Source organism: Trypanosoma melophagium (genome assembly GCF_022059095.1).
Source record: "Trypanosoma melophagium isolate St. Kilda chromosome Unknown ctg5segment0, whole genome shotgun sequence".
In the NCBI taxonomy this organism is placed as follows: Eukaryota; Euglenozoa; class Kinetoplastea; order Trypanosomatida; family Trypanosomatidae; genus Trypanosoma; species Trypanosoma melophagium.
In genome coordinates this window covers 247,962-273,656 of record NW_027125187.1, presented here as the reverse complement: position 1 = coordinate 273,656, position 25,695 = coordinate 247,962, and the positions used below count along the sequence as shown (strand labels likewise).

The window sequence follows — 25,695 nt, the reverse complement described above, 5'->3', positions numbered from 1 at the left end:
TACCTTACTGCTTTAAAAACGCGGTCTAATTCATGTATCACCAGCTAACCTCATAGATGCGCTTTTATAAATAAAGTAAATCAAGATAGCAACTTTATCGTTTCAAAGCATCCCCACATACCTCACTTCACAACCTTTTTTTTTAAAGAGAAACAGTGCGACATGAGAGGATTAGAAACAAAAGGCTACCCTTTTCTCTGATATTAAAATTATCAATTTTATTTACCTTCACAAGTTTTAGAAGAGACAATGGAAAACAAGAAAAATAGGAAAATAGAAAAATTCTTAAAATATTAGCCTATTCAAGAAGACTGTGACAAAAAAAAAAAACTTCAGATAACACCGAATACTTCACTGGTTCACAACAACAGTCAAGCGTTAGCTCCGACAAAAAAAAAAAATCAAAGCACAACCTACTTTAACCACCACTACTGCTTCTTATCAGAGTCCTGTTGTTGCTGATCCTGCTGCTGCTGTTGCTGTTGTTGTTCACCCTGGTTGTTGCTGGTGCTGTTGCTGTTTGCTGCTGCTGCCTGCTGGTACTCGGTACGGCCGCACTCCATGACTGCCTTCTGAAGCTTGTCGGTTGCCGCAGAGAGCTCGTCCTTTGTCACGTTGGGGTTCTCCATAGCCTTGCGGAGCTCTGCGAGAAGCGTGCGCACGTTCTCCTTCTCGGCGTCGCTCACATACTTCCACTCTGTCAGCTGGCGTTCTGCTGTGGTCACCTGGGTCTCGGCGTTGTTGCGCACTTCCACCAGCTCGCGCTTGACGCGGTCCGCCTCTGCGTGTGTCTCCGAGTCGCGGATCATGCGCTCGATATCCTCCTTGCTCAGACCACCGTGGGCTGTGATTGTGATGTTCTGCGTCTTACCTGTGGCCTTATCCTTCGCCGTGACGTGACAAATGCCGTTGGCGTCGATGTCGAAGGTCACCTCGATCTGCGGCACACCACGTGGTGCCGGTGGGATGCCCACTAGGTCGAACTGGCCCATCATCTGGTTGTCAGCCGCCATCTCGCGCTCGCCCTGGAACACCTTGATGCCCACCTGTGTCTGGTTGTCCGCAGCCGTAGAGAATGTCTGGCTCTTCTTGGTCGGGATCGTCGTGTTCTTTGGGATCATGCGTGTGAAGACGCCACCGAGTGTCTCAATACCGAGTGACAGCGGTGTCACATCGAGCAACACGAGGCCCTTCACATCACCACGCAGCACACCGCCTAGTGTCGCCGCACCGAGCGCCACAGCCTCGTCGGGATTCACACCGCGGAATGGCTCACGACCAAAGAACTGCTTTACCGCCTCAATCACCTTCGGCATACGTGTCATGCCACCAACAAGCACCACCTCGGAGATCTCCTTCAGTTCCACACCAGCATCCTTGATGCACTGCTTGCACGGACCCAACGACCGCTGCACCAGCTTGTCCGCCAGTGACTCAAACTTGCTGCGGCTCACCGTCATCTGCACGTGCTGTGCGCCGTCCTGGTTGGCCGTGATGAAGGGCAAATTCACCTCCGTCTCCATCGTCGTCGACAGCTCGCACTTCGCCTTCTCAGCAGCCTCACGGATACGCTGCAGGGCCATGCGCTCGTTGCTCAGGTCAATACCAGTCGACTTCTTGAACTCCGTAAGGATGTAGTCAGAGAGACACAGGTCAAAGTCCTCGCCACCAAGATGAGTGTCACCGTTTGTCGCCTTCACCTCAAACACACCACCAGCAATCTCGAGCACGGAGATATCGAACGTACCACCACCAAGGTCGTACACTGCAATCATGCTGTCCTTCGTCTTGTCCAGGCCGTACGCGAGTGCGGCGGCTGTTGGCTCATTCACAACACGGATCACGTTCAGACCGGCGATGGTGCCGGCATCTTTCGTTGCCTGCCTCTGCGCGTCATTGAAGTACGCGGGGCACGTCACCACAGCGTTTGAGATCTTGCGGCCAAGGAAGTTCTCTGCCGTCTCCTTCATCTTCTCCAGCACAAACGCACCCACCTGTGAAGGGGAGTACTGCTTGCCGTTGGCGTCCTGCACCCACGCGTCACCGTTGGAGCTGCGCACGATCTTGTAGGGCACGTTCTTGATATCATTCTGAATATGTGGGTCGTCGAAACGGCGGCCAATCAGTCGCTTCACCGCAAAGAAGGTTGACTGGGGGTTTGTGATGGCCTGGCGCTTGGCAGCCAGACCGACCAGCTTCTCCTGGCCCTTGAATGCCACCACAGACGGTGTTGTGCGGAAACCCTCAGCGTTCTCCAGCACACGTGGTCTGTCACCCTCCATGACGGCGACGCAGCTGTACGTGGTGCCAAGGTCAATGCCGATCACATCCCCTGTCACCTTAGATGACTGCCAACGTGCCAATGACGTGGCAGCCAGACTTCCGGACAAACGCAGACGACGAGAAAACATATCCAAAGGCAGTTAGTTATATTTAGATTCTTTTTTTTAGTGAGAGCTTATGTATTCTAAGAATTATACAAGAGGAAAAGGAAAAAGAAAATATATAACAAGTTAGTAATGGTAATTTAAAAGAAATAAAAAAGAAAAGGAAACGGATGATAAAAAAAAATTAAAGGAAAATAAAAAATATAATAAGCAGTTAGTTGTTTTGCTATTTGTACGGATACTCCTTTATATAATGAAAGTTTGGGGAAACTATATATACTATTTCGGTAGATAGATGGCGTTAAGTGTCATTTGACCAGGATACTTCGATGCGTTGTGTGTATCACATTTATCCCATTTTTATTTTTTCTACTTTTGTTTATTTTTTTTTTGTTTCTGTTGGTAGTGTGTGGAAACCAACCAACCATATAAAAGTTATGTATTGCTATGATTGAGCAATAATATATTTTTTCTCATTAACAACGCCCCAAAAGGGTTGTATGCCCTCGTAATACATCTGTAATACACGTCCCCAGTAAGATTCCCCACCAATGATATTTGAAAGAAGAGATTGTGCACGTCGACGTCGTTCCGCAACTTGTAAGGATTGCGAAAGAACTGTATAGCAATAGTTAAAGACCGCCTGTAAATGTGCTGCCTTTTCTAGTTTGGAAGTGAGATTTTTCGTTTCATCAGAGGGATCAAGTACGCTAAATTGTGAATTGCGATGTACCTTAGGGGTAGGTTCTGCCATTCCTTTTACTGCTACAGAGTTTTCAACCAAATCAAAATTTGCTGAAAAACCGTATGTAAGGAAAAAATCCATTAAAAGTCTCCCTGCATTTGGGACATCTTCAGCGTCATAAGAGTTAATTATAGCAACAAGCATTGTAGCGATGGCCTCGCCATTGATGGCATCTTTCTTGATGCCAGTATCATCTAATATCTTATTCTGACGAAGAAGGGCGTCAAGTGCAACAAGCGTAGCGCGGTATTCTTCATTTGCTGCTAGAGTATTGCGAAGTATATTAGCAGATATTTCGGCCTGAGATGCATCAGGTCCAAATCGAATATTAAGTCTTTTTCCAGAACGTGTATCCGTAAGTACTACGCACGTTATTTCCCTGTAATCTGTGCCAAATTCTACCTGTGCACCCTTGTCATTGGCTATACACTGAATTTTATCTTGAATACTTTCCAAATCTTCTTTTGACATAGGAGATTCTTCGGCGTAATAATGTAGGGTTACATCCTTTAAAGGGGGAATTCCAGCAGCTGTTACCGACATTGGTTTTAAGACAACTGAAGGCCAGACTGCTCGCATTATATCAGTAGCTCTTTGCAATGCAGACTCACCACAAGATTGTTCATCTGGAGTAGCAGAAAGAAAAGAGGAAAACAATTTAAGTTCTTCTGTCATGTCTTCAGGAACAATAAGACCCACACACCATGGAGGTTTTGGTCGACATTCACGGGCTAATGCCTTAAGCAATGGTCTTGTCGCCACCAAAACCAAATTCTGATTATCCCCTTGAAACTCATTTGCGTAGTAACTGCCTGGAGTAGAATGTCTGGTGGATCGGCGTGAGCCATATGAATTACATGGACTTCCGTGGAATCCCCCGTATTGGCCCAAGTTTGGTGTGCCAAGACTTCCCGGTCGTGGCTGATCGTCGTAGTGGTGGGAGGGCGGAGTGGGGGGCACCGGCACTGGCATGGGCTGCCAGGGAACACTGCGCATTCTGCAGACCGTTACGATCACACCCTTCTTTCCAATTTTACAATATATTCTTCTATTCTAAAATAAGGAGGAAGCAAGAGAAGAAAAGAAGAGGATTGGGGATTGAAAGGGTGAATAAAATAGAAATGAGTTGGTCCGAAAAAAAAAAAATAGTAATAGTAATTTTTGAAAGACATATAATAGTCTGTACGTCATTTTTAGATGCAATAAAACAAAAAAAAAATGAAAACATTATGCCTACATAAAATTCTCATGTTCACCAATATTCCAGTACTATACATTTCAAAAAACAGAAGAAAAAGATTGCAAAGGGGGCAATTGTTGCGCATTGGTGCCCTGATTAACTACCTTTCCAATCACAAAATCATTGAAGTAAAAAACAAAGGAAAAAAGAAAGAACACACACACACACAAATCGGGAAGACGCAAAAACTATAGCAAAAAAAAGAAAACAACAGGTGATCGGATATGTGAGAACAATACGAGAAAAAAAAAAGGATCTCTCAAAAACCAAAGAAATGCTAATACCACCATGCCTTTGCTCTTCCAGAAGGCTCAGGTGAGCCAAACAACAACGAAAAAAAAAAAAAAAACCACACAGAGAGAGAGAGAGAGAGAGAGTCTTCTAGTTCATTTTTTCTTTCTGTAGAGAACATTCCACACACCTCATTCATCTTCAAATAGAAAAAGAGAGGAACTATTCTGATTGTGTGTATGCACTCATATATGTATGCGTGGGTGTGTTACAGAGTCGAATTCTTTTAAAGCCTACTACTACTTGCAGCCTTCTGTTGTGGTGAGCGACGAATCACAGGAGCTGCTGCCAGTGCATGAACTACATCACTAAGACGAGTTCTCTGTTCTTCTTCAGCAAAATTATTATCGCTAGATTTTTGCGTAATTTCCTTGATAACAGGTTTGGGTGTTAACGGCTCTACTTCAGTAATTGCTCGTCCAACATCATCTAGATTAATCACCAGGTCACCACCTTCCTCTTCAAGATAATGTGCATATGAGGTAAGTTTATCCAAAAGTGTTGCATAAAATTTCATACCAGATGCACACTCTTGATCTAAAAGAGTAGAGATAAATTTACCTGTAGTAGACGTTAGTGCCGTTACGTCATGCGATGTATCAGCTCCAAGAGCTTCTTTAATGAGGGCTACTTCTTCTGCTGATTTTAATTGAAGAACAGGTGAAACACAATCACTTACAGCAGTTCGTCGAAGACGTGTCTTTTTTTGCGCTTCTGAGAGTTCCTTTAATTCATATCGAACATTTTCTATAATAATTATTACATCACAAGCAATACGTGCAGGAAAAATGCCTGAGAGAATACCATCCAATAAATACAATGAAGGTCGACAATGTTCTCTATCTTTGGCCATATCAGCTAGGTTAATAGCAAGGTGTTCAGGACAAAGAAAATGCTTCAATTCTTCTTTTGTTTCTATCCGTTTCTTAAGGAACCCTAGATAAAGAGTGGGAACATCTAGTGTATACAGTAAAGCATCAGGATGCGGTCGTAAAACATCATTGAAAAAATCATGAACCAGATGTAAAACTTCCATAGTGTCTAATTTTACACGAGGAATAATACCACTAGCTCGAAGATGTCGAGGAACACATGATCCCACACCTTGTCCTATAAGTGCAATCTCTGGATTTTTAACTGGTAATGGAATCATAGAGCGTCGTTGTAATTCTTTATTAAGTGAATTAATACGTTCTACTAAATATTCCACTTGAAGTCTTGTTTCATTTGGTCCTTGTATAGTAGAAGTAGTAACTATATCACCTTCAATAGGTATAGCCTCTATAGGACTTGAGTTTTCACCAAGATCAGGAAGAAGTGAATGAATTTTTTTCCAATCAGGACGTGGAGTAAGAAGTTGTCGCCTTTCATCTTCAACAACTTCAAGGAGTTCAATTTTTTCATCTTGTAGAGTCTTCATTTTTCTTCCAATAACATCTACTTGTGTACCTCTAACAGCAGCCGAACGACGATACTGTTTCACCAGGTTTTGTGCTGCCTGTAATTCTCCCGTTAAATATTCCTTCATTAGTTCATAATCTTTAACAGATATATAATTTTGGTATTTTAGTTTAAACTCTTCAAGTTGTTTTTGTGCTTCACCTGCCATTATTTTAAAATCATCTAGTTCTTCAGCTTTAGCATTAGCAGTAGCTAACTGTAACTCTAAAACTTTTGATCGTTTATCACTCTCACGTAGTGCGGCAATAAGAACAAGATGTTTCTCTAAATCACTTTTATTATTTTCTTCCAATATTGCAATTTTTCGCTTAGCTTCACGAAGCATTTTTTCCATATCTGCAAAAATTCTTCCTGATCTTTGAGTTCGGGGTCGTGACGCAGCGGCCGGATCATCATCTACAGGAAGTACCAATTCTCTTTCTTCTAGTGCACCACGAGTCTCTTCCAATTCTTCTGATAATTTCAAAATTGTTTTATTTAGTTCATCTACCTCAATAGAATGTTGTTCGTCAGCTATTTGACGTTCCGTCTGTTTTGACATCATTTCAGTGAGCATTTTTGCTTGCTCTTGAATAACGCTATCGTAGGCAGACATAATATCATTTAATATTTTTCCATATGCAGGAAAGGCGTCAATAAAAGAAAAAAATGCTTCACGAAATGGAGGTAAACGTTCTTGAGCGGTAAGAATACCAGTTTCATCCATTAATATACCTAATTCTCGTTGAACATAATGTTCTAATGCTGTAGCTAATGGAGGAAGCATTGGTTTGGCAAAGGTACGATTCATTGTTGTATTTGATATAGTTTTAGTACCTGAATATGTTTGATTTAGCTTTTTTGTTAAATTCATTGCCTTTTCAGATACATCTTTGGAAAATGCAACAGTCTGAAAATTCGGCAAAGGAGAGGAAGTTGTTTTTTTCCCATCCGTAGCACAGGATTCAGGAGTTGCAGTTGAAGAACCTTTTATTGGACTAGTTGTTGCCGCTGCTCTTGACCCTACGAACTGTCCAGCTATAGTTCCAATCTTTCCATTAATACTACTTTTACTTTTATGCACTCCTCCCGAACGTGGAGTATTTTTATCATGCGATTTCAAAAGAAGACGTGCAGATGGAACAATATCACGTAAATTTAAAGAAAGGGCTTGACGACTTTCAGGACGTGGAACCGGATTATACGGTACTTCTGGCAGATGTTTATCACCCAAAACTACTGAGGGTACAGATGGTGAGGTGATGTGTTGCATGCCTGTAAGCGAAAGTGTACGAGATGGAGTAACAGAGGATCCTGTATGTAACATTTGTTCTTTTTTTCCTTCTTTTACTTTTCCTGTATCTATTTCCTTTGGTTGTCTATCTCTTTTTTTTTTTTACCTCTGTTACTACCACAGCTAAGCAAAAGAGAAGAAAAACATGTGAACAGAATAAAAAAAAAAAAAAAAATGACAACAAGAGATACAATATGAAACACCAAACGTTCAAAGAGACGTTTCTCTATCTATCTCATAAATATAACAAGTAGTGAGAAACAATTTAAATATGAACAGAAAACACACAATAGGGGACTAATAATAAGAGTTATATCATTGATAACAGTAGATATAGTGTGTGTGTGTGTGGCGGCATTGGTATGTGGGGAAAGCAAGAAAAAATAGTATATGCAATATACAAAGATACCTACTTGCCATTTCACTCAGGCATCAAGAAATTAGGGAAGCATAGTAGTGCAACCTAGGAAGAAAAAAAAAATTCTAATACTTGCAAACTATACAAATATATATATAAATATATATTGTTCTCTTCTTGTTTTTTTTTGTTTTACTTTTTTTCTTCTTCATGACACTATCAAATTTCCCTTCTCTTTGCTATTTATCAAACGGTGGAAACGAGACTTTGATTTCTTTTTTGCACTTTATTTTTCTTCTAGTGCATTTCCCCTTGTCCCTCCACCCCCTGGCCTTCGTCCATAACTATTCTATTCAATATTGTCAACTCAAGTAGAGAAAGGGGAATGTTAATGACAGTGCGCATTACAATAATGCCACCCCAATCGTCCGCATTATGTCGGAAGGCAGAAGAAAGGAAAAACACCAAAAAAATGAACGAAAAAATAAATAAATAAATAAATAAATGGAACTACAACAAAAAATAAAATAAAAAATCAAAAAAAAAAGAAAAAAAGAGCACCTAAATGGAAAAATACGTGGATAAGAGAAAAGAAAGCAAAAAAAAAAAAAACAGACAGTTTCTTATCGCTCTTTTCCTGTGGATCCAAAAACTATGTCAAAAGAAATCCCATCACCAACACCAACACATTCACTGAAGAATGCAGTGAAGGCGTTTCTACAACCTCTGCTTGTATATATGTGTGTACGGGTATCAGAAAAGTTAACGCACGAAAAAGAAAACAACAACAACAAAGACATCATTGAGACAATCCTCCACAAGCACACAATCTCAAATTTCTAACGAAGCCATTAACCCATCTCATCCAGCATGAGAACAAGAAAACATGAAATGAAAAACAAATTTGTTGAAACAGACAATGTCAAGAAGATTTCCCATTTCTCTACTTTGGGAATGCAGCACAGAGCGATACTGTACACATATGGTCATCTTACTTCATAGTACTAAATTGAGTGCATGCAAAACAACAGTATCAGCACAATTTTTCTACAGTTCAGTGCTCGCTTGGAAAGAACCAATTTGCCAATTTGACAACTCTCTACCAAACAACCCTAACTCCCCAACAGATACATAGATACATCAGCACCAAAAAATAAGAAGGGGGAGAGAAAAAAAAAATTTGATCTAATTCATTCGTCATAGGCACGGATCCGTGTACCCATTTGCCACCACACTTCATAATTAATTTTCAAAACCTTGCAGAAAAGAAAGTAAAGCGTATCAGAACTCCCTTCTTCATTTTTTTTCTTTTAAATACCATTCATACCAAGTCGTATACTCCTTTCTTCTTTCATGCTTATTTATTTATGGCTACAATAGAGAAGTAAAAATATTTTCATCCCTTTTCCATATTACTGCACCTGAAATATACCCCAAATAAGTCCACCAACTGACTGATTGATAAGATTCAATGTCTCATTTGTGTCAAAAGTGATATTCGGTCCACTTTCTTTTGGTAAATTAACATTTGCACAAGACTTTTCCCTCTTTTTTGGACGAATAAAATCAAAATCAAGATCCATTTTGCTTCGTTCCTCCTGCAATATCTTTTGGTATTCTTCTTCTGTAAAGTTGGTATCGGCATCCAAAATACCATTATGAGTGGAGTGACGCAATCCTGCCTTTACCTGATTTAAATGATCATTCGTGACTACTGGTGGGGTTTCTCCTACATGTTGACGTCCAAACGCATGACGGCATTTATCAATGATTGCCTGAGGTTTTAAATCTTGTGTACCCACAAGATACATTTCATAGTGGTATGGGGCCAAAATAGAGGCCATCTTTGGAAATATTCTTGTTGTAGGACCTTGCCGTACCAATCGGAGTTTACTACCGATCCATTGAAAGAAGATAACCCGTGTTAGACGTTTTTCACCTCTTCCAAGTGACATACGGAAGAGACCAAACAACCACTTTGTCGCTGGTAGGCGCTTCACCAATTCAAATATACCGCCATTGCCGGCATCTGCAAGAGTGAGACGCAGAGGGTTTGCCTCAAAGGTAGCCCAATTAAGCGGACCAAGATCCTCGTGAAGTGCATCAAGGACGCGTTTCTCATTTTCTGAAATCTCACAGGGAACATTGTTCAGTTGTTGCGATGAAAAACTTGGCAATTCCACTTCTTCATCCTCCTCCTCATCGTCGGCAGCGGCGGATGGGGCTGTAGGGGTTATCGGCTGAAGGACATCGCGGTGCATTTTACGCCCCTGATCGAGGATAGAACGCTTGTAGTCGTCTTGTATCTTCTCGAGAGAGAAATTGCCGGTGTCTGTGACAAACACCTTCCGCATTTGCTGAATTAATGAAGGGAGAGAAAGTGACGACTTCTCGGTTGTTGTAATACCAGCAGCACCCTGGAGATTATTTTTAAAACTGTCCATCTCTGCAATACCTCTGCCACGTTTTACAACACCGCAATGAGGACCAATAAACATAACGTAAATGAACTTATTACGCATGAAAGTTCCCATGCCTACAGGAAATTTTGTGTAGAGAAGTTGCACTTGCGCCTCATCTAGTCGATCAAAGGCATTCTCAACACCATCAGTACCACGGGCCACACAAATCACTTTCTGACTCATTTTCGCTTCCTCGTTTTACTTTTTTTTCCTTTTATTTCCTGAATGAAAATATATCCTATAAATCTCTCTCTCAATATTTTTTTCCTTCCTTTTTCGTTGTTTTTTTTTTTTTCTACGAAGGTATAAGCGTCTTGGCTCTATTGCTTTACTGCCTCTCCTTTTTTTCCTTTAAAAATATCGTTATGCTTGTACTTCTACCACCCCTTTCTCTCTCTCTCTCTATAAAAAAAAAAAAATGGACGAATTCTTAAAATACCCATATATATTTTATTATATTTGAGCAAACAAATAAGAAAAAATAAAAAGAAAAAGTTGGAGAAAACAATATTAAATCAAAACAATGGGAAAGGAGTTTCAATACAAAGACCTATATAAAACAGAAACATACTTATTCCTAAATCTTTTCTCCACACAACACGTTCATAAATAATAAAGATACCAATAACTTCTTTTTCCCTTTCGCTCTTTTTACTCGTTCATTTTTTGATTTTTTTTTGTTTTCATTTCTTCTTGTTTTTTATCGCAGTCTTTAAAATAAAAAGAGCCCACACCTGAGTGAAAATCACATCATTCACTACGCACACCTTTTCCTTTATCGGAAAATATGAAAGGGAGTCAACGCAACCCGGTATGCAAAAATCCGAGAAATAAAATTATTTTATTTTTTTTTTTCTTGTTCCTTTCTATTGTATCACCTTTATTTTTCTTTCAACTCTCCATACCTCTTATGTTCGCTTATCCACGACCAAAGTATACCAGAATCAAGGAAAAATAATATGTGTCAAGGCATCTTTGCCTCCAAATGAAGCCCCAACAACTACACGTAGTGTAAAAGTGTGTATGTGGCCTCTTCTTCCACACATCATTAAATCCTGAAGAAGACGAAAGTAAAAGTAGTAGTATATAAAATCAATACAATAGCAAATAACACCTCAAATTACTGAAAATTGTTTTCAGAGGCTTCCGCAAAAATGCTACATTGACTGATGTACATGCAAACTCATAAAGATAGAAGCATACGCAAAAATAGATATTCAGATATTCGCTATCTTCCCGTTTCGGAAAAAAAACCTTATATAGACTTACAAACACAATAGACACACAGAGAAAAGAGGATCCTCCTCTCAAATCTTTCTTTCCCATCTATCCACTAAAAGAACGGTGTACACAGAGTCAATTGTTCATCCATGTATGCATGCATTGTTACACATATACAAACATACATAGGTTTATAAATTATTTTCGCATTATTTTTTCCTCTTGTTGCAATCATTACAACAACTCTTGGCATTTCATCCATATATATACATATTTATTTTTCTTTAATCAAAAATATCCACATTCGCCAAGAGCATCTAAACCCGCACCAATAAAAAAAAAAAATGCAAAGGTGAAAACACACACAATCACAAAAAACATTGACACACACAAACGAAAAAAAAAAAAAGCACGCACGAGATTCACGAACAAAAGAAGAGAAAAAAAAACGAAGTACACAACAGTATTCTTGGGGAGCACGAATACAAGAAAAAAAAACAATAAAACAATAGAAAAGCGGGGACGCAACCATATATACCAAGGAAAAAACAACTGACACAGACATACGTGACGTGAAACAAACAAAAAAAAACAGGAGCTCAACGACATTATAATAAAGAGACAGTGACATCATGAGCAAAAAGAAAAAAAGATCTATTGAAGAGGACATATAAGAGGAAAAACATATATGACACATAACAGTACTATCAGTCTTTTTCCGCAAAACATAAAAATTGAATGCTTAACATGGATTCTACGCATTTCCTCATTCATTCCTTTATCTTTCCTATTTAATCATTTTTTTCTTTCCTCCCTCTGCTTCCATAACTGCACAACGGTATCCTTATGCGTCGTGCTTTTGCTCCCTTCTTTCGCTAGCCCTCTCACCAGCCTAGCAAAAAAGAAAAAATTTAAGCAATCTACGGGTACAAAAGGTAATTCCTCTCCACCACCTTCCATATCACCCACCCCTCTTCACACCACAGGGTTATTCGCTCTTCTTGGCAACCTCATCCACGGAGGTCTTGATCTTCCCAATGTATTTCTCAACGTGCCCTTGCGCCTTCGCAACCATTCGGTCGATGGTGTCCTTCTTTTGCTCGTACACCGCAGGGAGAGTGAAGGCCAGCACAACGACAAACGCCGCGAATGCTGCATCAGACATCATATTTCCTAGAGAAGCTGCCACAACAGTTAGCACCGCAAAAGCAGTTGATGCGCGTGTGTCGCGCCACATAATGAGTCCGTGCAGTTTCTCCAGTGCTGTGGCCACCCGCGGCGCGACACGGTCCACCGCACGCTGAATATCGTCTGATGTGAGAGTGCAGCGCTTCGTGACGCTGGCCACCATACCAGCGGCAAGGAACAGTTGGAGAAGGCGGCAAACGAACGTCACCACCGTGTATCCCATCATACCAAAGAAGGCAATGAAAAGAAGTGTGCTGCCCAGGAGGGCACCAGTGACCTTGGGGCGGTGCCATGCGAGAACATCCCAGAGGGACATGCCCCTGCACTCGTTCATGAAACAGCAATTCATACTGATGTTTCTTTTTTTTTTTACCTTAAATCAACCTTTATTTTTGTTTTTCCGGTGGAATCGCAAGGCGTGGCGCTCTCGTGGCTCCGTCCGTTCGCGAGTATAACTTCAAAAAGCTTTCTTTCCGTTTCAAGAATTAAACACAGACACAAGGAAACAACAAATAGAAAAAGAGAAAGAAAGTGGCAACAGCAATTAAGTACAGATAGCAAGCATGCGACCCACTTTCTTGCCAAATAAAGGAAGGCCTCACACGTCGCAACACTGGAAGACACAACAGCCCTGGCTATAAAGGTATATTGGAGAGCGAAAAAAAAAAAAAAAAATCAATTTTTGGCTAAACGAAATTTCACATTTTAATCTTGAACAAAACCCTCTAGAACTGGAGGGCAGTATACGGACCGTACAGAAAAAAAAAAAGCAACTGAGAAAAAAAAGACTTGAGTAAACGTATCAAAGGTCTGCAATATCGTCAGAGTGGGCAATCATGTATTGGCAGAGTTTTATTAGAATGTAGAATATGGTGAGGCTCTGTATGCCTTGTGAGCTAGGGTAAGGGTCCAGTCATCGTATTCGAGCCCCTTTGTGTTCATTCCTTCCAAAATGGTCTCTACACTCTCGGTGATGATAGTTTCTGTGAGACCTGGTTTAGGTAAATCCGTGTAGAGCTGAAGTAGTATATGGTATAGTCCAGCTTCAGCTCGACGCACGGTATACTGTTCCCAGTGATCTATGGCGGTAAAGCAAGCCTGCAAATGTTGATCCCCATAGCCTGTGATGAGGTGATAATGTCCTAGTGCCAAGGCCAGAGGTTCGCTCACTTCGATGATGTCAAAACAGTGACTGCGCAGAGAACTAAGAAGAAGCTCCTCCATCTCGTCACTACTTCGGGCGCTTTTAAATGCAGCTTAAAACATCTGTCGTTGACTAAGGTGTAAATCTGTTCTAGATTCATACCACATACAAGATTGTTGCCCGTATTTTTCATCCTTCCACTGCTTTTCTTTATCTTTCATCGATTCAGAGAGGGGTCTCTCCGTTATTGATGTGATTCCGTTCATGTACCAGTCGGGTGCAATCCTCGTACGCCCATGCAATCTCACGGAAGCGACCATCGGTACCACCAACATCAGGGTGTTCAGTTCGACATTTGGCGCGGTAGGCCGCCTTCACCGTTTCTATACTGCTACTCTGGCTGATTCAAAGAGTTTTAAATGGACAACGCGTTCAACGGGAATAGTCTTCTCCACGACCTTTAGTGCCAATAAAGCACCTTGCGTTGCCATCTACAAAATGGCAAATGGGTATTTGTGTAAATAGAGAAAACCACACTCCCTTCAATGAACTTTTTCCTATCATGGGGATAGTATTCTCAAAGAATCACCAACTAACACCCCATTCACTAAAAGATACAAAAAGGACGAAAAACAAAATATTTTTCTAACACCCAATCTTACCAATAGTTTTTTTAATTGGCAATGTTTTCTTTTTCTTGGAATTCTCAGCAAAAATACCCAACTCATTTGTCAGCTTCATCTGGCATGTGGTAGAAAGGCTTTTCCTGAACAAATATACTCGTCCACCCTACAAGCAGGCTGTACGTCCCGATACTGCGCCCAACGCTGCAGGAACTCTGGTTTTGGAATACACCTCCCACCGTATTTCTCCTCAAATTGTTTCATATACTCTATGCGTAACCCCCAATACCACAAGTCGTAGCCGCACTTCTGCAGAGATTCACCAAGGAGCTTTGTTAGGACAGTTCCAAAACTCTCTGCAGAACGTGCAAGGGTAAACATTGTGAAATCGTGATAAACAGATCCAAGAGCATAACCTAAACAACCGGCCATCACCTTATCCGTCCCCTTTTCCAACAGCTCTATACACACTATGTGCACACCATATTTATGAGATTTTGCCATTTCAGCGAGCAGAGCGATATATTCATCATGTAACCATGTACTATTTGGTGGCCTTGAATGATATTTCTGGGCCAAACGTAATGAGTCACGAATATTGCGATTCACAGCTATCTTGAATTGATTGCTCGCCAAAAGACGCCGAACCTTTTTGTTTTTTCTCCACTCAATATTTTGGTAGCGAAGGTCAATACAGAAACGACCGTCCTTGCCATTTGGAAGCACAAAAATGGCAATTCCACGGAATTTGGATGGAAGTGCAAAAAGGGAGTGGTAAAACAACAGCATAAGAAATTCCTCGACCGAGTTGGTGGGTTTCTCTACAAACATGTAGTTTTCCTTCTGAGCCCGTACACACTCAAGAAATTCACTGCACAAGGGTTGGTAGGGGTGAATAACAGCAGATGATGGGCACATAGCCATGGGCCCGAGAATAGGTTTGGTTTTCATGACAATTTGCACAGACTCATCCCCGCCAGAAGGCCGTACTGAGACACAATACTCGCACTCCGGTTCCAAAGCCCACAATACTGCAACGTAATCACCTGACGAACCATCAGTCTTCTTGGCATCAAAAGGAAATGGTTGCTGCGATGGTAAAACACCCTCTTCGAGGCATTCACAGGAAACCACTATAAAAGGATGTGAGGTATGCAATTCTACGAAGTTAAAATCGCCTACCAAACGGAAATTTGACAGTATTCTTCTTACCTCAGGTTCCAAGAAAGAAAAAAATGGATCTTCAACGCGAAAAAAAGATCTATTGAAGAGGACATACAAGGAAAAGAAGGTGCAGCTTATCACTTAGTCGGAAAACAAGGAAAATTTGGGCACACAAAAATAGAAACACATCTTTATATATATATATATATAGATGACACCCACACGCACGAAAAAAAAAGAAGTCATTACAGAGGAAAAGAGAAAATGTTAAGGGAAAAATAATATGACACAACAATAAATTCAGCCTCTCTCTCTACCTTTCTCTCTCTCTCAAAAAATAAAAAAAGAAAAACGATGGCTTAATGCTTAACATGGATTCTACGCATTTCCTCATTCATTCCTTTATCTTTCCTATTTAATCATTTTTTTCTTTCCTCCCTCTGCTTCCATAACTGCACAACGGTATCCTTATGCGTCGTGCTTTTGCTCCCTTCTTTCGCTAGCCCTCTCACCAGCCTAGCAAAAAAGAAAAAATTTAAGCAATCTACGGGTACAAAAGGTAATTCCTCTCCACCACCTTCCATATCACCCACCCCTCTTCACACCACAGGGTTATTCGCTCTTCTTGGCAACCTCATCCACGGAGGTCTTGATCTTCCCAATGTATTTCTCAACGTGCCCTTGCGCCTTCGCAACCATTCGGTCGATGGTGTCCTTCTTTTGCTCGTACACCGCAGGGAGAGTGAAGGCCAGCACAACGACAAGCATCACGAGAGTTGCATCAGACATCATGTTGCCGAAACAGGCTGCCACAATACTCGCCACCGCAACAGTCGCTGAAGCGCGTGTGTCGCGCCACATAATGAGTCCGTGCAGTTTCTCCAGTGCTGTGGCCACCCGCGGCGCGACACGGTCCACCGCACGCTGAATATCGTCTGATGTGAGAGTGCAGCGCTTCGTGACGCTGGCCACCATACCAGCGGCAAGGAACAGTTGGAGAAGGCGGCAAACGAACGTCACCACCGTGTATCCCATCATACCAAAGAAGGCAATGAAAAGAAGTGTGCTGCCCAGGAGGGCACCAGTGACCTTGGGGCGGTGCCATGCGAGAACATCCCAGAGGGACATGCCCCTGCACTCGTTCATGAAACAGCAATTCATACTGATGTTTCTTTTTTTTTACCTTAAATCAACCTTTATTTTTGTTTTTCCGGTGGAATCGCAAGGCGTGGCGCTCTCGTGGCTCCGTCCGTTCGCGAGTATAACTTCAAAAAGCTTTCTTTCCGTTTCAAGAATTAAACACAGACACAAGGAAACAACAAATAGAAAAAGAGAAAGAAAGTGGCAACAGCAATTAAGTACAGATAGCAAGCATGCGACCCACTTTCTTGCCAAATAAAGGAAGGCCTCACACGTCGCAACACTGGAAGACACAACAGCCCTGGCTATAAAGGTATATTGGAGAGCGAAAAAAAAAAAAAAAATCAATTTTTGGCTAAACGAAATTTCACATTTTAATCTTGAACAAAACCCTCTAGAACTGGAGGGCAGTATACGGACCGTACAGAAAAAAAAAAAGCAACTGAGAAAAAAAAGACTTGAGTAAACGTATCAAAGGTCTGCAATATCGTCAGAGTGGGCAATCATGTATTGGCAGAGTTCTATTAGAATGTAGAATATGGTGAGGCTCTGTATGCCTTGTGAGCTAGGGTAAGGGTCCAGTCATCGTATTCGAGCCCCTTTGTGTTCATTCCTTCCAAAATGGTCTCTACACTCTCGGTGATGATAGTTTCTGTGAGACCTGGTTTAGGTAAATCCGTGTAGAGCTGAAGTAGTATATGGTATAGTCCAGCTTCAGCTCGACGCACGGTATACTGTTCCCAGTGATCTATGGCGGTAAAGCAAGCCTGCAAATGTTGATCCCCATAGCCTGTGATGAGGTGATAATGTCCTAGTGCCAAGGCCAGAGGTTCGCTCACTTCGATGATGTCAAAACAGTGACTGCGCAGAGAACTAAGAAGAAGCTCCTCCATCTCGTCACTACTTCGGGCGCTTTTAAATGCAGCTTAAAACATCTGTCGTTGACTAAGGTGTAAATCTGTTCTAGATTCATACCACATACAAGATTGTTGCCCGTATTTTTCATCCTTCCACTGCTTTTCTTTATCTTTCATCGATTCAGAGAGGGGTCTCTCCGTTATTGATGTGATTCCGTTCATGTACCAGTCGGGTGCAATCCTCGTACGCCCATGCAATCTCACGGAAGCGACCATCGGTACCACCAACATCAGGGTGTTCAGTTCGACATTTGGCGCGGTAGGCCGCCTTCACCGTTTCTATACTGCTACTCTGGCTGATTCAAAGAGTTTTAAATGGACAACGCGTTCAACGGGAATAGTCTTCTCCACGACCTTTAGTGCCAATAAAGCACCTTGCGTTGCCATCTACAAAATGGCAAATGGGTATTTGTGTAAATAGAGAAAACCACACTCCCTTCAATGACCTTTTTCCTATCATGGGGATAGTATTCTCAAAGAATCACCAACTAACACCCCATTCACTAAAAGATACAAAAAGGACGAAAAACAAAATATTTTTCTAACACCCAATCTTACCAATAGTTTTTTTAATTGGCAATGTTTTCTTTTTCTTGGAATTCTCAGCAAAAATACCCAACTCATTTGTCAGCTTCATCTGGCATGTGGTAGAAAGGCTTTTCCTGAACAAATATACTCGTCCACCCTACAAGCAGGCTGTACGTCCCGATACTGCGCCCAACGCTGCAGGAACTCTGGTTTTGGAATACACCTCCCACCGTATTTCTCCTCAAATTGTTTCATATACTCTATGCGTAACCCCCAATACCACAAGTCGTAGCCGCACTTCTGCAGAGATTCACCAAGGAGCTTTGTTAGGACAGTTCCAAAACTCTCTGCAGAACGTGCAAGGGTAAACATTGTGAAATCGTGATAAACAGATCCAAGAGCATAACCTAAACAACCGGCCATCACCTTATCCGTCCCCTTTTCCAACAGCTCTATACACACTATGTGCACACCATATTTATGAGATTTTGCCATTTCAGCGAGCAGAGCGATATATTCATCATGTAACCATGTACTATTTGGTGGCCTTGAATGATATTTCTGGGCCAAACGTAATGAGTCACGAATATTGCGATTCACAGCTATCTTGAATTGATTGCTCGCCAAAAGACGCCGAACCTTTTTGTTTTTTCTCCACTCAATATTTTGGTAGCGAAGGTCAATACAGAAACGACCGTCCTTGCCATTTGGAAGCACAAAAATGGCAATTCCACGGAATTTGGATGGAAGTGCAAAAAGGGAGTGGTAAAACAACAGCATAAGAAATTCCTCGACCGAGTTGGTGGGTTTCTCTACAAACATGTAGTTTTCCTTCTGAGCCCGTACACACTCAAGAAATTCACTGCACAAGGGTTGGTAGGGGTGAATAACAGCAGATGATGGGCACATAGCCATGGGCCCGAGAATAGGTTTGGTTTTCATGACAATTTGCACAGACTCATCCCCGCCAGAAGGCCGTACTGAGACACAATACTCGCACTCCGGTTCCAAAGCCCACAATACTGCAACGTAATCACCTGACGAACCATCAGTCTTCTTGGCATCAAAAGGAAATGGTTGCTGCGATGGTAAAACACCCTCTTCGAGGCATTCACAGGAAACCACTATAAAAGGATGTGAGGTATGCAATTCTACGAAGTTAAAATCGCGTACAAGATGAAGCTCCATGAAAAGGTCTTCGTTTTTTCCTTTTTCTTATTCTTAATGTTTGTGGCCGGCTCCTTCCACTCTTTGGTTCCACAATTAAAGAGAGGAAATATATGCTAAAAAACATACAAACGTGGAGGGTATATATGTATAGAGAGAGAAAGAGATAGAGAGAGAGAGATAGAAAGAAGAAAAAAAAAGAGTAATAAAGAAATAGAAAAAGTTGAGGGCACCATTAGAAATGGTTAAACTTTTTTCGTAGGGTCAACTAAAAAGTGAGAAAAAAGCATATAAGAAAAATGCATAACACGATCCAAAACATTTTGCAGAAACCATGTCAATGAAGTGTCCCTAACACCTTTGATATTATCAACGCAGTGGTTCTAGCACCTTTGAGGTACGTATAAAAAAGAAATATTTTAAAAAAAAAAAACAAGAACAATAAAAAAAAAGGAAAACAAATAGGCAAATAAACCTTATAGGGCGACTAATCCTATCAATTAAATATGAATCCTGTATGTCTTACGTGGCTACCCACCAACCCACCCCCTTGTCTTTGCCACAATTTCATTTCAAGTAATTGATATTACCTATTTGTACCCATAATCCCCATTCAGAGTTCATTTATTCATCCATATTACTACGATAATCCTGTGATTGCACCAGTATCTCCATCGATATCAATGCTGAAGAAAGCTGGTCGTGTTGGGAGTCCTGGCATAGTTGAAATATCACCCAGAATTGGAAATACAAACTTAGCACCACAGTTTACCCGAACATCACGGATGGGTACAATAAAACCTGTTGGGGCTCCCTTTAATGATGGATCATGGGAAAAGCTGTACTGTGTCTTTGCCATACATATAGGATATAAACCAAAACCCCGACGCTCAAAGTCTTGCAGTTTTTCATTAGTATCATTGAGATACTCCACACCTGCGGCACCGTATATTTCTTTGCATATCTTTTCAATTTTTGTCTTGAGACTATCACTATCTGGGTACAGTAAACGAAAATCTGGCTTTACCGTTTGTGTTGCACGAATAACAGCATTACCAAGGTCCACAGCTCCTGCCCCTCCCTTAGACCAATTGTTTGTCACAACCACATCAAAAGCACCCGCTTCACGTAAGGCAAGTTCTTTTACAATATCTAATTCCATTTTGGTATCTGTTGCGAATTGATTAATAGCAACAACAACAGGAACACCGAATTTGCGTACATTTTCGACATGACGCAAAAGATTTGAGCATCCATGACGAAGAGCATCAATGTTTTCAATAGCGGCTTTACTTGGTTCAACTCCACCATGAAATTTTAAGGCACGAAGTGTGACAACAATAACTGCTGCATCAGGTTTTAACCCACTGGTGCGACATTTTATATTAAAAAATTTTTCACAACCCATATCAGCACCAAAACCTGCTTCAGTCAAGACGAATCCATCTTCTCCAGCCAGTTTTAATCCAATTCGGTCTGCAATAATACTACTGTTACCATGAGCAATATTTCCAAATGGTCCGGCATGTACAAGAACGGGAGTTCCCTCCAATGTTTGCATAAGAGTAGGCTCAATTGTATCTTTCATTAAAACAGTCATAGCACCAGCACAACCAATATCTTCTGCAGTAATAGCTTCTCCTGATACACTTTTTGCTACTTCTATAGCACCAAAACGAACTCGCATATCATTTAAATCTTTGGCAAGAGCAAGTATAGCCATTAATTCAGATGCTACACTTATTTCAAATCCTGTAGTCCGTGTCATACCTTTCTCTTCCTTTCCTTGTCCAATAGTTATTTGTCGTAACATTCTGTCATTTACATCCATTACACGTTTCCAAGAAATGGTATTTGGATCAATATTTAAACGAGCGAAACGGGTTCTTTCTTCAGGTGTCAAATCCTTTGGATCTTCCTTATGAATACCAAGTTTTTCCAAACGTTTTTTCATAATAGGTGTAAAATTCTTTAGTTCAGCAGTAAGGCGTCGAAATAAGGCTTCATCACTTTGGCTACGTTCATGAAAAATTCTTGCATCTATAGCTGCAGCTAAAAGATTATTGGCAGCAGTAATAGCGTGAATATCTCCTGTACCATGTAGATTAAATTCTTCCATTGGAATTACTTGACTGTATCCACCGCCTGCAGCTCCTCCCTTTATACCAAAAGTAGGGCCCTGCGATGGTTGACGAATACATGCAAACGTTGGTCGTTGAAGATGTGCGCATAGTGATTGTGCAAGTCCAATTGTCGTAGTACTTTTCCCTTCACCTAAGGGTGTGGGATTCATACCTGCCACAACAACATACTTTCCAGGTTTCGCATTTTCCATACGCTTAAGTATATCAAGTTTTACTTTAGCTCTTGTAGAGCCATAAGGACTCAATTCTGAAGGGAGTATACCAAAGGCTCCTGCAATACGTGAAATTTCGAACGGCTCCACACTTTGAGCAATCTCCAAATCACTCGGTACAGGGCTCTTACATTGAAGGCAACGAATAGTTGTCATTTGATAAAGCAAAACAGAAATGAAAAAATAAAACACGATAGAAGTAGTACTTTCTTTAGCTAACGGGTGTAGAGTGTGCTAATAAGATATAATGAATGTTAAGAAAAAAGAAAAAAAAGGGAATATTGCACAAATATTTCAAAACCTCATTAACAAATCATCCTCAAACCAGTTATTTACCCACAAACAACCCTCGTAACTTCTTTTCTTTATTGATTATTATTATTATTTTTTTTTTTTTGGGTGTGTTCCTTTTTTTTGTAGATCTTTTTTTTTTCTTACTTTCCCCATTTCATACTGAATCTTAGGGAGAATGGGAAGTGTAGATACGTGTTTTTCCGCGAACAAAAAACGGTTCACAACCTCTTTTTTTCTTCTTTTCCTTCTTTTCACCTATAATTCTCAACCGCTCCTTGTTCTTCTCTTTTTCTCTCTCTCTCTCCCTCTCTTTCTCTTTATCTCACAGAGAGACATACACATCGAAAGAGAGAAAGAGTCTTTGAAGGATAGAACGAAAAAAAATAAAGAGAATAGACAAAAAAAAATGTCAATGTGGTGCCCCTCGTCCACGTCCACGTCCACGACCGCGCGGTGGACCACCGAATGGACTGAAAGGTGCCCCGCCGCCCATCATACTTGCCGCCATCATTGTTGCTGCCATTGCCATTTGTTGCTGCATCGCCGCTGGACCGCCGCCACCGCGGAATCCGCCGCGGGGAAAAACACCTGCGCCTCTTCCGCGCTGAAACGCCGGAATGTTATCGCGCTTCACTGCCACCGTGAGTGGCTTCCCGTGCAGCGGCTGTCCGTTCTTCACAATGGCCGCGGCAGCCTGCTCCGCCGTGTCGAACTCAATATACGCATTGCCCTTCAGCTGACCGGTGAACTTGTCACGCAACAGGGTGAGACGCTTGATGGTTCCACAGCAGGCGAAAAAGACGCGGAGATCACCCTCCGTTGTGCGTGGGTCCAAACCACTTACAAAGATGGATGCGTTTTTCGCGGGGACTGTGCCGGAGCTCTTGCGATGGCCTTCATCTTGGGCCGCGTTTTCCTGCAGCGACTTTAGGCGAATGTCTTCCTTTAGGTCATTGACCTGACGCTGCATTTCCTGCAGTTCAGCTTCCGGATCCATCTCGGTGTTGAACTCGACATTATCCTCACCTGGTGGGTTAGAAGACATGTCCCTTTATTCTTAAATAATACATCAAAATGAAGTTCAAAGGAAGAAAAAGAAGAAAAAGGGGAAAAAAAACAAGTTACACATAATGCATATGTAGAGAGGGATAGAGAGAGAGAGAGAGAGAAAAAAAAAGCTGAATTTAAAGAATTAATAAAGATAAAGAGGCTGAGAAGGGTCCGAAACCAGTAAAACCGACGATATAGGAAAAGATAAACATACACACACTGAAAGAAAGAAAAAGACGGAGAAAATTACTTCTCCCATGCGTGCTTTTATACACATTTATTAACTTAAGAGACCGTCGCGTTTCATTCTTCTCACCTTGAAGGCAAGAAAAAAAGGCAAAATCGTAGTAACGAAGAAAAGGAAGACAATAATGGAAAGACAAAAAAAAAAAGACAACATAAATGTTCACGGGAAAACAACAAGAAGGCAAAACAATATAAAACAATCAAACGCAGAAAAAAAAAAATAGTAAAGAAGAAGAGGAATTTCCTACTTCTTGGTTAGGACACAAGGAAAATGCGACAACACACTTAAACATTTTGGAAATATAATATATATATATATATATACATACATACAAACACAGACATACAAATATACACAAAAGCATATGTTTGTGCTTGCTTCTGCAGTACAATATAATTCATTGCTATTGCGCCCTCATATAATTCATCACATTGCCAAGAAACAAATAAAAAATAAAGAAAACAAAAATATATTTTTTTTCTTTGCAGTACTTGTAACTCCATATTTTTAACCATTTTAATACATGTGGGACTACCACTAATACCCAAAACTTTGAAGACCCTGATTATTTCTGCCATCGTTTTATGCGGTTCCACCAGATGGAGAATTAAGGTTTTATAATTTCGCATTCTCACTAAGGGAAAGACCATTATTGGTGCTGCTGATATTTGGCTCATTAGTGATAACATCACGCGAACCATTCCGAAACTCTGGCTTGCCAAAGTTACTGGAAATTCTGCTCTCTTTTTAAAGAATTGGTTCACATTCTTTTTTTTTTGAATTTGGTTCATTATCATTATTTTATGGTACAGCGGAAAAATCATACATTCGAAGGGAATCATACTTACTACTGTTTCTCCTTTTTTTATTTTTACAACCATGATCCTTTTTTCCAACAAGGACGCCAGAACGTTGACCATTTAAGGAGGCATTTCTTTTTGAAGTATCAAAACGTCCCTTACCTCCAAAATCAGATCAGTATATATATCCTTTTGCGGTACTTGATCTTTGACTTACAGATCGCATAAAATTTGGTTGATTAATTCTTTTTTTCATATCGTCAAGAAAGGAAAGTTCATACGCTCGCATAGGTTTCAATTTAGAGCTCATTTTTCCGTTTTGCTGATACTCTGCAACTTTCAAAAGTAAATGCCGGCCTTCCTTACTTTTTGCTGGTATTGTTCCTTTTACCACTCGTTCAGCAATTGTCTTTATTTTGTCTTTATTATTTGACAAAATAAAGTCTTCGAATGCACGTATACGTTCACGTAACTTATCACCATAGTACAAGAAATCCTCAAAATTAAGTTCTTTTTTACCGTCACATGAATCATTAAGAAAATCATATGTCTCGAACGGTGCTACAACAGTTGGTGTAGACATAAGAAAATAATTATAAAGTCCTTCCTCGGTAATCGAATCCGTATGTTTAGAGAAAAATTTAAAAATTACACTATCTTTTTTTCAAAATGGGATTCTCTGTATCACCAGATTTTAACTTTAAATATACCCCTTTGAAGTTCATGTGTTTTAGTGCTTGCATAATGGTTTAATTACTTTTTTTCATTTCTGTATCATTTGTACTACTTTTTTCGTGAACACTCTGGTAAAAAACCAACAACGTGTTTTTTATAATTACTTGGGTTTCTAGAGAGTTTTGTGACACTCTTGCCGTTATAGAGGAAATCATACTTGTTTTGAGATTTAAGACGAATACGTGGTAATTTTTCCCTTTGTGGTTCATCGACAGTTTTCCGTTGACTATTCCAATCGGGTCGTTTCCTAGAAGCTGCATTTTCCCGCTTTACCCACATATGCCTTGGAGGAAGATGTGACCTCCCATCGGCAAGAGAGCTGTTTCTCGTATAAATGCTTGAAATTCGTGGACGTGACACACTACGTGTGTGAGCACAACTGTCACGCATCATTTTATGCATTTGTGTTGCCGCATCGCTAGTAGTGAAACTAGAGTCTAAACTTGAGAAAATTTTCACCTCACCAATGTTACACCTTGGATTCCCAGTACTTTCTGGAGATTTGTTTACTGTCTTAGAGGAGGTACTTTCACCTTTTGTTGAATATTTTGCATCTTTAGAAGAGTTCAATTTTGTCATCCCAACATCATTATCCAATTTGACCATATTCTTACACAAACAACACCTTTTTGTCGATATATATATATATATATATATATATATATATACGTATATAATGTATATATTGTATATATGGGTATATACCCTTTGCTTTTTTTATTGATTTTGTCTTTCTTTAGTGGTACACTTGATACAAATCCTTTAAAAAAAATCAAAGTATATTAAAATAAAAATAAATAAATAAAGAAAAATAAAAAATACGTAATATACAGTAATAAAAGAAAGAAAAATATTCACAAATGCATATCCTTCCACTACTACTACTATAAACCGAAAAGATCAA

General features: G+C 40.5%; 16 protein-coding genes across 16 annotated transcripts; all 16 read right to left on the bottom strand.

Annotated features, from left to right (window-relative positions):
• Positions 1-428: 428 nt before the first annotated feature.
• Positions 429-2,411, bottom strand: LSM04_008541 (Heat shock protein 70 family; the record flags this gene model as incomplete). The annotated part of the gene is made up of 1 exon (XM_067329510.1): positions 429-2,411. The coding sequence occupies one exon, from the start codon at positions 2,409-2,411 to the stop codon at positions 429-431; it is 1,983 nt and encodes a 660-aa protein (XP_067187552.1).
• A 421-nt stretch (positions 2,412-2,832) lies between these two features.
• LSM04_000620 (uncharacterized protein) lies at positions 2,833-4,128 on the bottom strand (the record flags this gene model as incomplete). Its single annotated transcript, XM_067329509.1, has 1 exon — positions 2,833-4,128. The coding sequence occupies one exon, from the start codon at positions 4,126-4,128 to the stop codon at positions 2,833-2,835; it is 1,296 nt and encodes a 431-aa protein (XP_067187178.1).
• A 761-nt stretch (positions 4,129-4,889) lies between these two features.
• Positions 4,890-7,430, bottom strand: LSM04_000016 (Translin-associated factor X-interacting protein 1; the record flags this gene model as incomplete). The annotated part of the gene is made up of 1 exon (XM_067329508.1): positions 4,890-7,430. The coding sequence occupies one exon, from the start codon at positions 7,428-7,430 to the stop codon at positions 4,890-4,892; it is 2,541 nt and encodes an 846-aa protein (XP_067187141.1).
• A 1,737-nt stretch (positions 7,431-9,167) lies between these two features.
• On the bottom strand, positions 9,168-10,400 carry LSM04_000760 (uncharacterized protein; the record flags this gene model as incomplete). Its single annotated transcript, XM_067329507.1, has 1 exon — positions 9,168-10,400. One exon carries the CDS (start codon positions 10,398-10,400, stop codon positions 9,168-9,170), a length of 1,233 nt encoding a protein of 410 aa, XP_067187185.1.
• A 2,026-nt stretch (positions 10,401-12,426) lies between these two features.
• On the bottom strand, positions 12,427-12,960 carry LSM04_002526 (Reticulon; the record flags this gene model as incomplete). Its single annotated transcript, XM_067329506.1, has 1 exon — positions 12,427-12,960. One exon carries the CDS (start codon positions 12,958-12,960, stop codon positions 12,427-12,429), a length of 534 nt encoding a protein of 177 aa, XP_067187270.1.
• A 521-nt stretch (positions 12,961-13,481) lies between these two features.
• On the bottom strand, positions 13,482-13,850 carry LSM04_003521 (uncharacterized protein; the record flags this gene model as incomplete). Its single annotated transcript, XM_067329505.1, has 1 exon — positions 13,482-13,850. The coding sequence occupies one exon, from the start codon at positions 13,848-13,850 to the stop codon at positions 13,482-13,484; it is 369 nt and encodes a 122-aa protein (XP_067187312.1).
• Positions 13,851-13,995: 145 nt separating this feature from the next.
• Positions 13,996-14,334, bottom strand: LSM04_004494 (uncharacterized protein; the record flags this gene model as incomplete). The annotated part of the gene is made up of 2 exons (XM_067329504.1): positions 13,996-14,153; positions 14,208-14,334. The coding sequence occupies 2 exons, from the start codon at positions 14,332-14,334 to the stop codon at positions 13,996-13,998; spliced, it is 285 nt and encodes a 94-aa protein (XP_067187361.1).
• A 173-nt stretch (positions 14,335-14,507) lies between these two features.
• On the bottom strand, positions 14,508-15,943 carry LSM04_005463 (Leucyl/phenylalanyl-tRNA-protein transferase; the record flags this gene model as incomplete). Its single annotated transcript, XM_067329503.1, has 2 exons — positions 14,508-15,553; positions 15,940-15,943. 2 exons carry the CDS (start codon positions 15,941-15,943, stop codon positions 14,508-14,510), a joined length of 1,050 nt encoding a protein of 349 aa, XP_067187416.1.
• Positions 15,944-16,169: 226 nt separating this feature from the next.
• Positions 16,170-16,703, bottom strand: LSM04_000897 (Reticulon; the record flags this gene model as incomplete). The annotated part of the gene is made up of 1 exon (XM_067329502.1): positions 16,170-16,703. One exon carries the CDS (start codon positions 16,701-16,703, stop codon positions 16,170-16,172), a length of 534 nt encoding a protein of 177 aa, XP_067187195.1.
• A 518-nt stretch (positions 16,704-17,221) lies between these two features.
• Positions 17,222-17,590, bottom strand: LSM04_006443 (uncharacterized protein; the record flags this gene model as incomplete). Its single annotated transcript, XM_067329500.1, has 1 exon — positions 17,222-17,590. The coding sequence occupies one exon, from the start codon at positions 17,588-17,590 to the stop codon at positions 17,222-17,224; it is 369 nt and encodes a 122-aa protein (XP_067187454.1).
• Positions 17,591-17,735: 145 nt separating this feature from the next.
• Positions 17,736-18,001, bottom strand: LSM04_004528 (uncharacterized protein; the record flags this gene model as incomplete). The annotated part of the gene is made up of 2 exons (XM_067329499.1): positions 17,736-17,906; positions 17,948-18,001. The coding sequence occupies 2 exons, from the start codon at positions 17,999-18,001 to the stop codon at positions 17,736-17,738; spliced, it is 225 nt and encodes a 74-aa protein (XP_067187363.1).
• A 246-nt stretch (positions 18,002-18,247) lies between these two features.
• On the bottom strand, positions 18,248-19,330 carry LSM04_009141 (Leucyl/phenylalanyl-tRNA-protein transferase; the record flags this gene model as incomplete). Its single annotated transcript, XM_067329498.1, has 1 exon — positions 18,248-19,330. The coding sequence occupies one exon, from the start codon at positions 19,328-19,330 to the stop codon at positions 18,248-18,250; it is 1,083 nt and encodes a 360-aa protein (XP_067187578.1).
• Positions 19,331-19,949: 619 nt separating this feature from the next.
• On the bottom strand, positions 19,950-21,821 carry LSM04_001956 (Formate-tetrahydrofolate ligase; the record flags this gene model as incomplete). The annotated part of the gene is made up of 1 exon (XM_067329497.1): positions 19,950-21,821. One exon carries the CDS (start codon positions 21,819-21,821, stop codon positions 19,950-19,952), a length of 1,872 nt encoding a protein of 623 aa, XP_067187237.1.
• A 547-nt stretch (positions 21,822-22,368) lies between these two features.
• LSM04_001969 (RNA recognition motif domain) lies at positions 22,369-23,004 on the bottom strand (the record flags this gene model as incomplete). The annotated part of the gene is made up of 1 exon (XM_067329496.1): positions 22,369-23,004. The coding sequence occupies one exon, from the start codon at positions 23,002-23,004 to the stop codon at positions 22,369-22,371; it is 636 nt and encodes a 211-aa protein (XP_067187238.1).
• A 1,053-nt stretch (positions 23,005-24,057) lies between these two features.
• Positions 24,058-24,639, bottom strand: LSM04_007004 (uncharacterized protein; the record flags this gene model as incomplete). The annotated part of the gene is made up of 2 exons (XM_067329495.1): positions 24,058-24,218; positions 24,270-24,639. The coding sequence occupies 2 exons, from the start codon at positions 24,637-24,639 to the stop codon at positions 24,058-24,060; spliced, it is 531 nt and encodes a 176-aa protein (XP_067187483.1).
• Positions 24,640-24,839: 200 nt separating this feature from the next.
• On the bottom strand, positions 24,840-25,397 carry LSM04_001504 (uncharacterized protein; the record flags this gene model as incomplete). Its single annotated transcript, XM_067329494.1, has 1 exon — positions 24,840-25,397. The coding sequence occupies one exon, from the start codon at positions 25,395-25,397 to the stop codon at positions 24,840-24,842; it is 558 nt and encodes a 185-aa protein (XP_067187217.1).
• Positions 25,398-25,695: the final 298 nt, after the last annotated feature.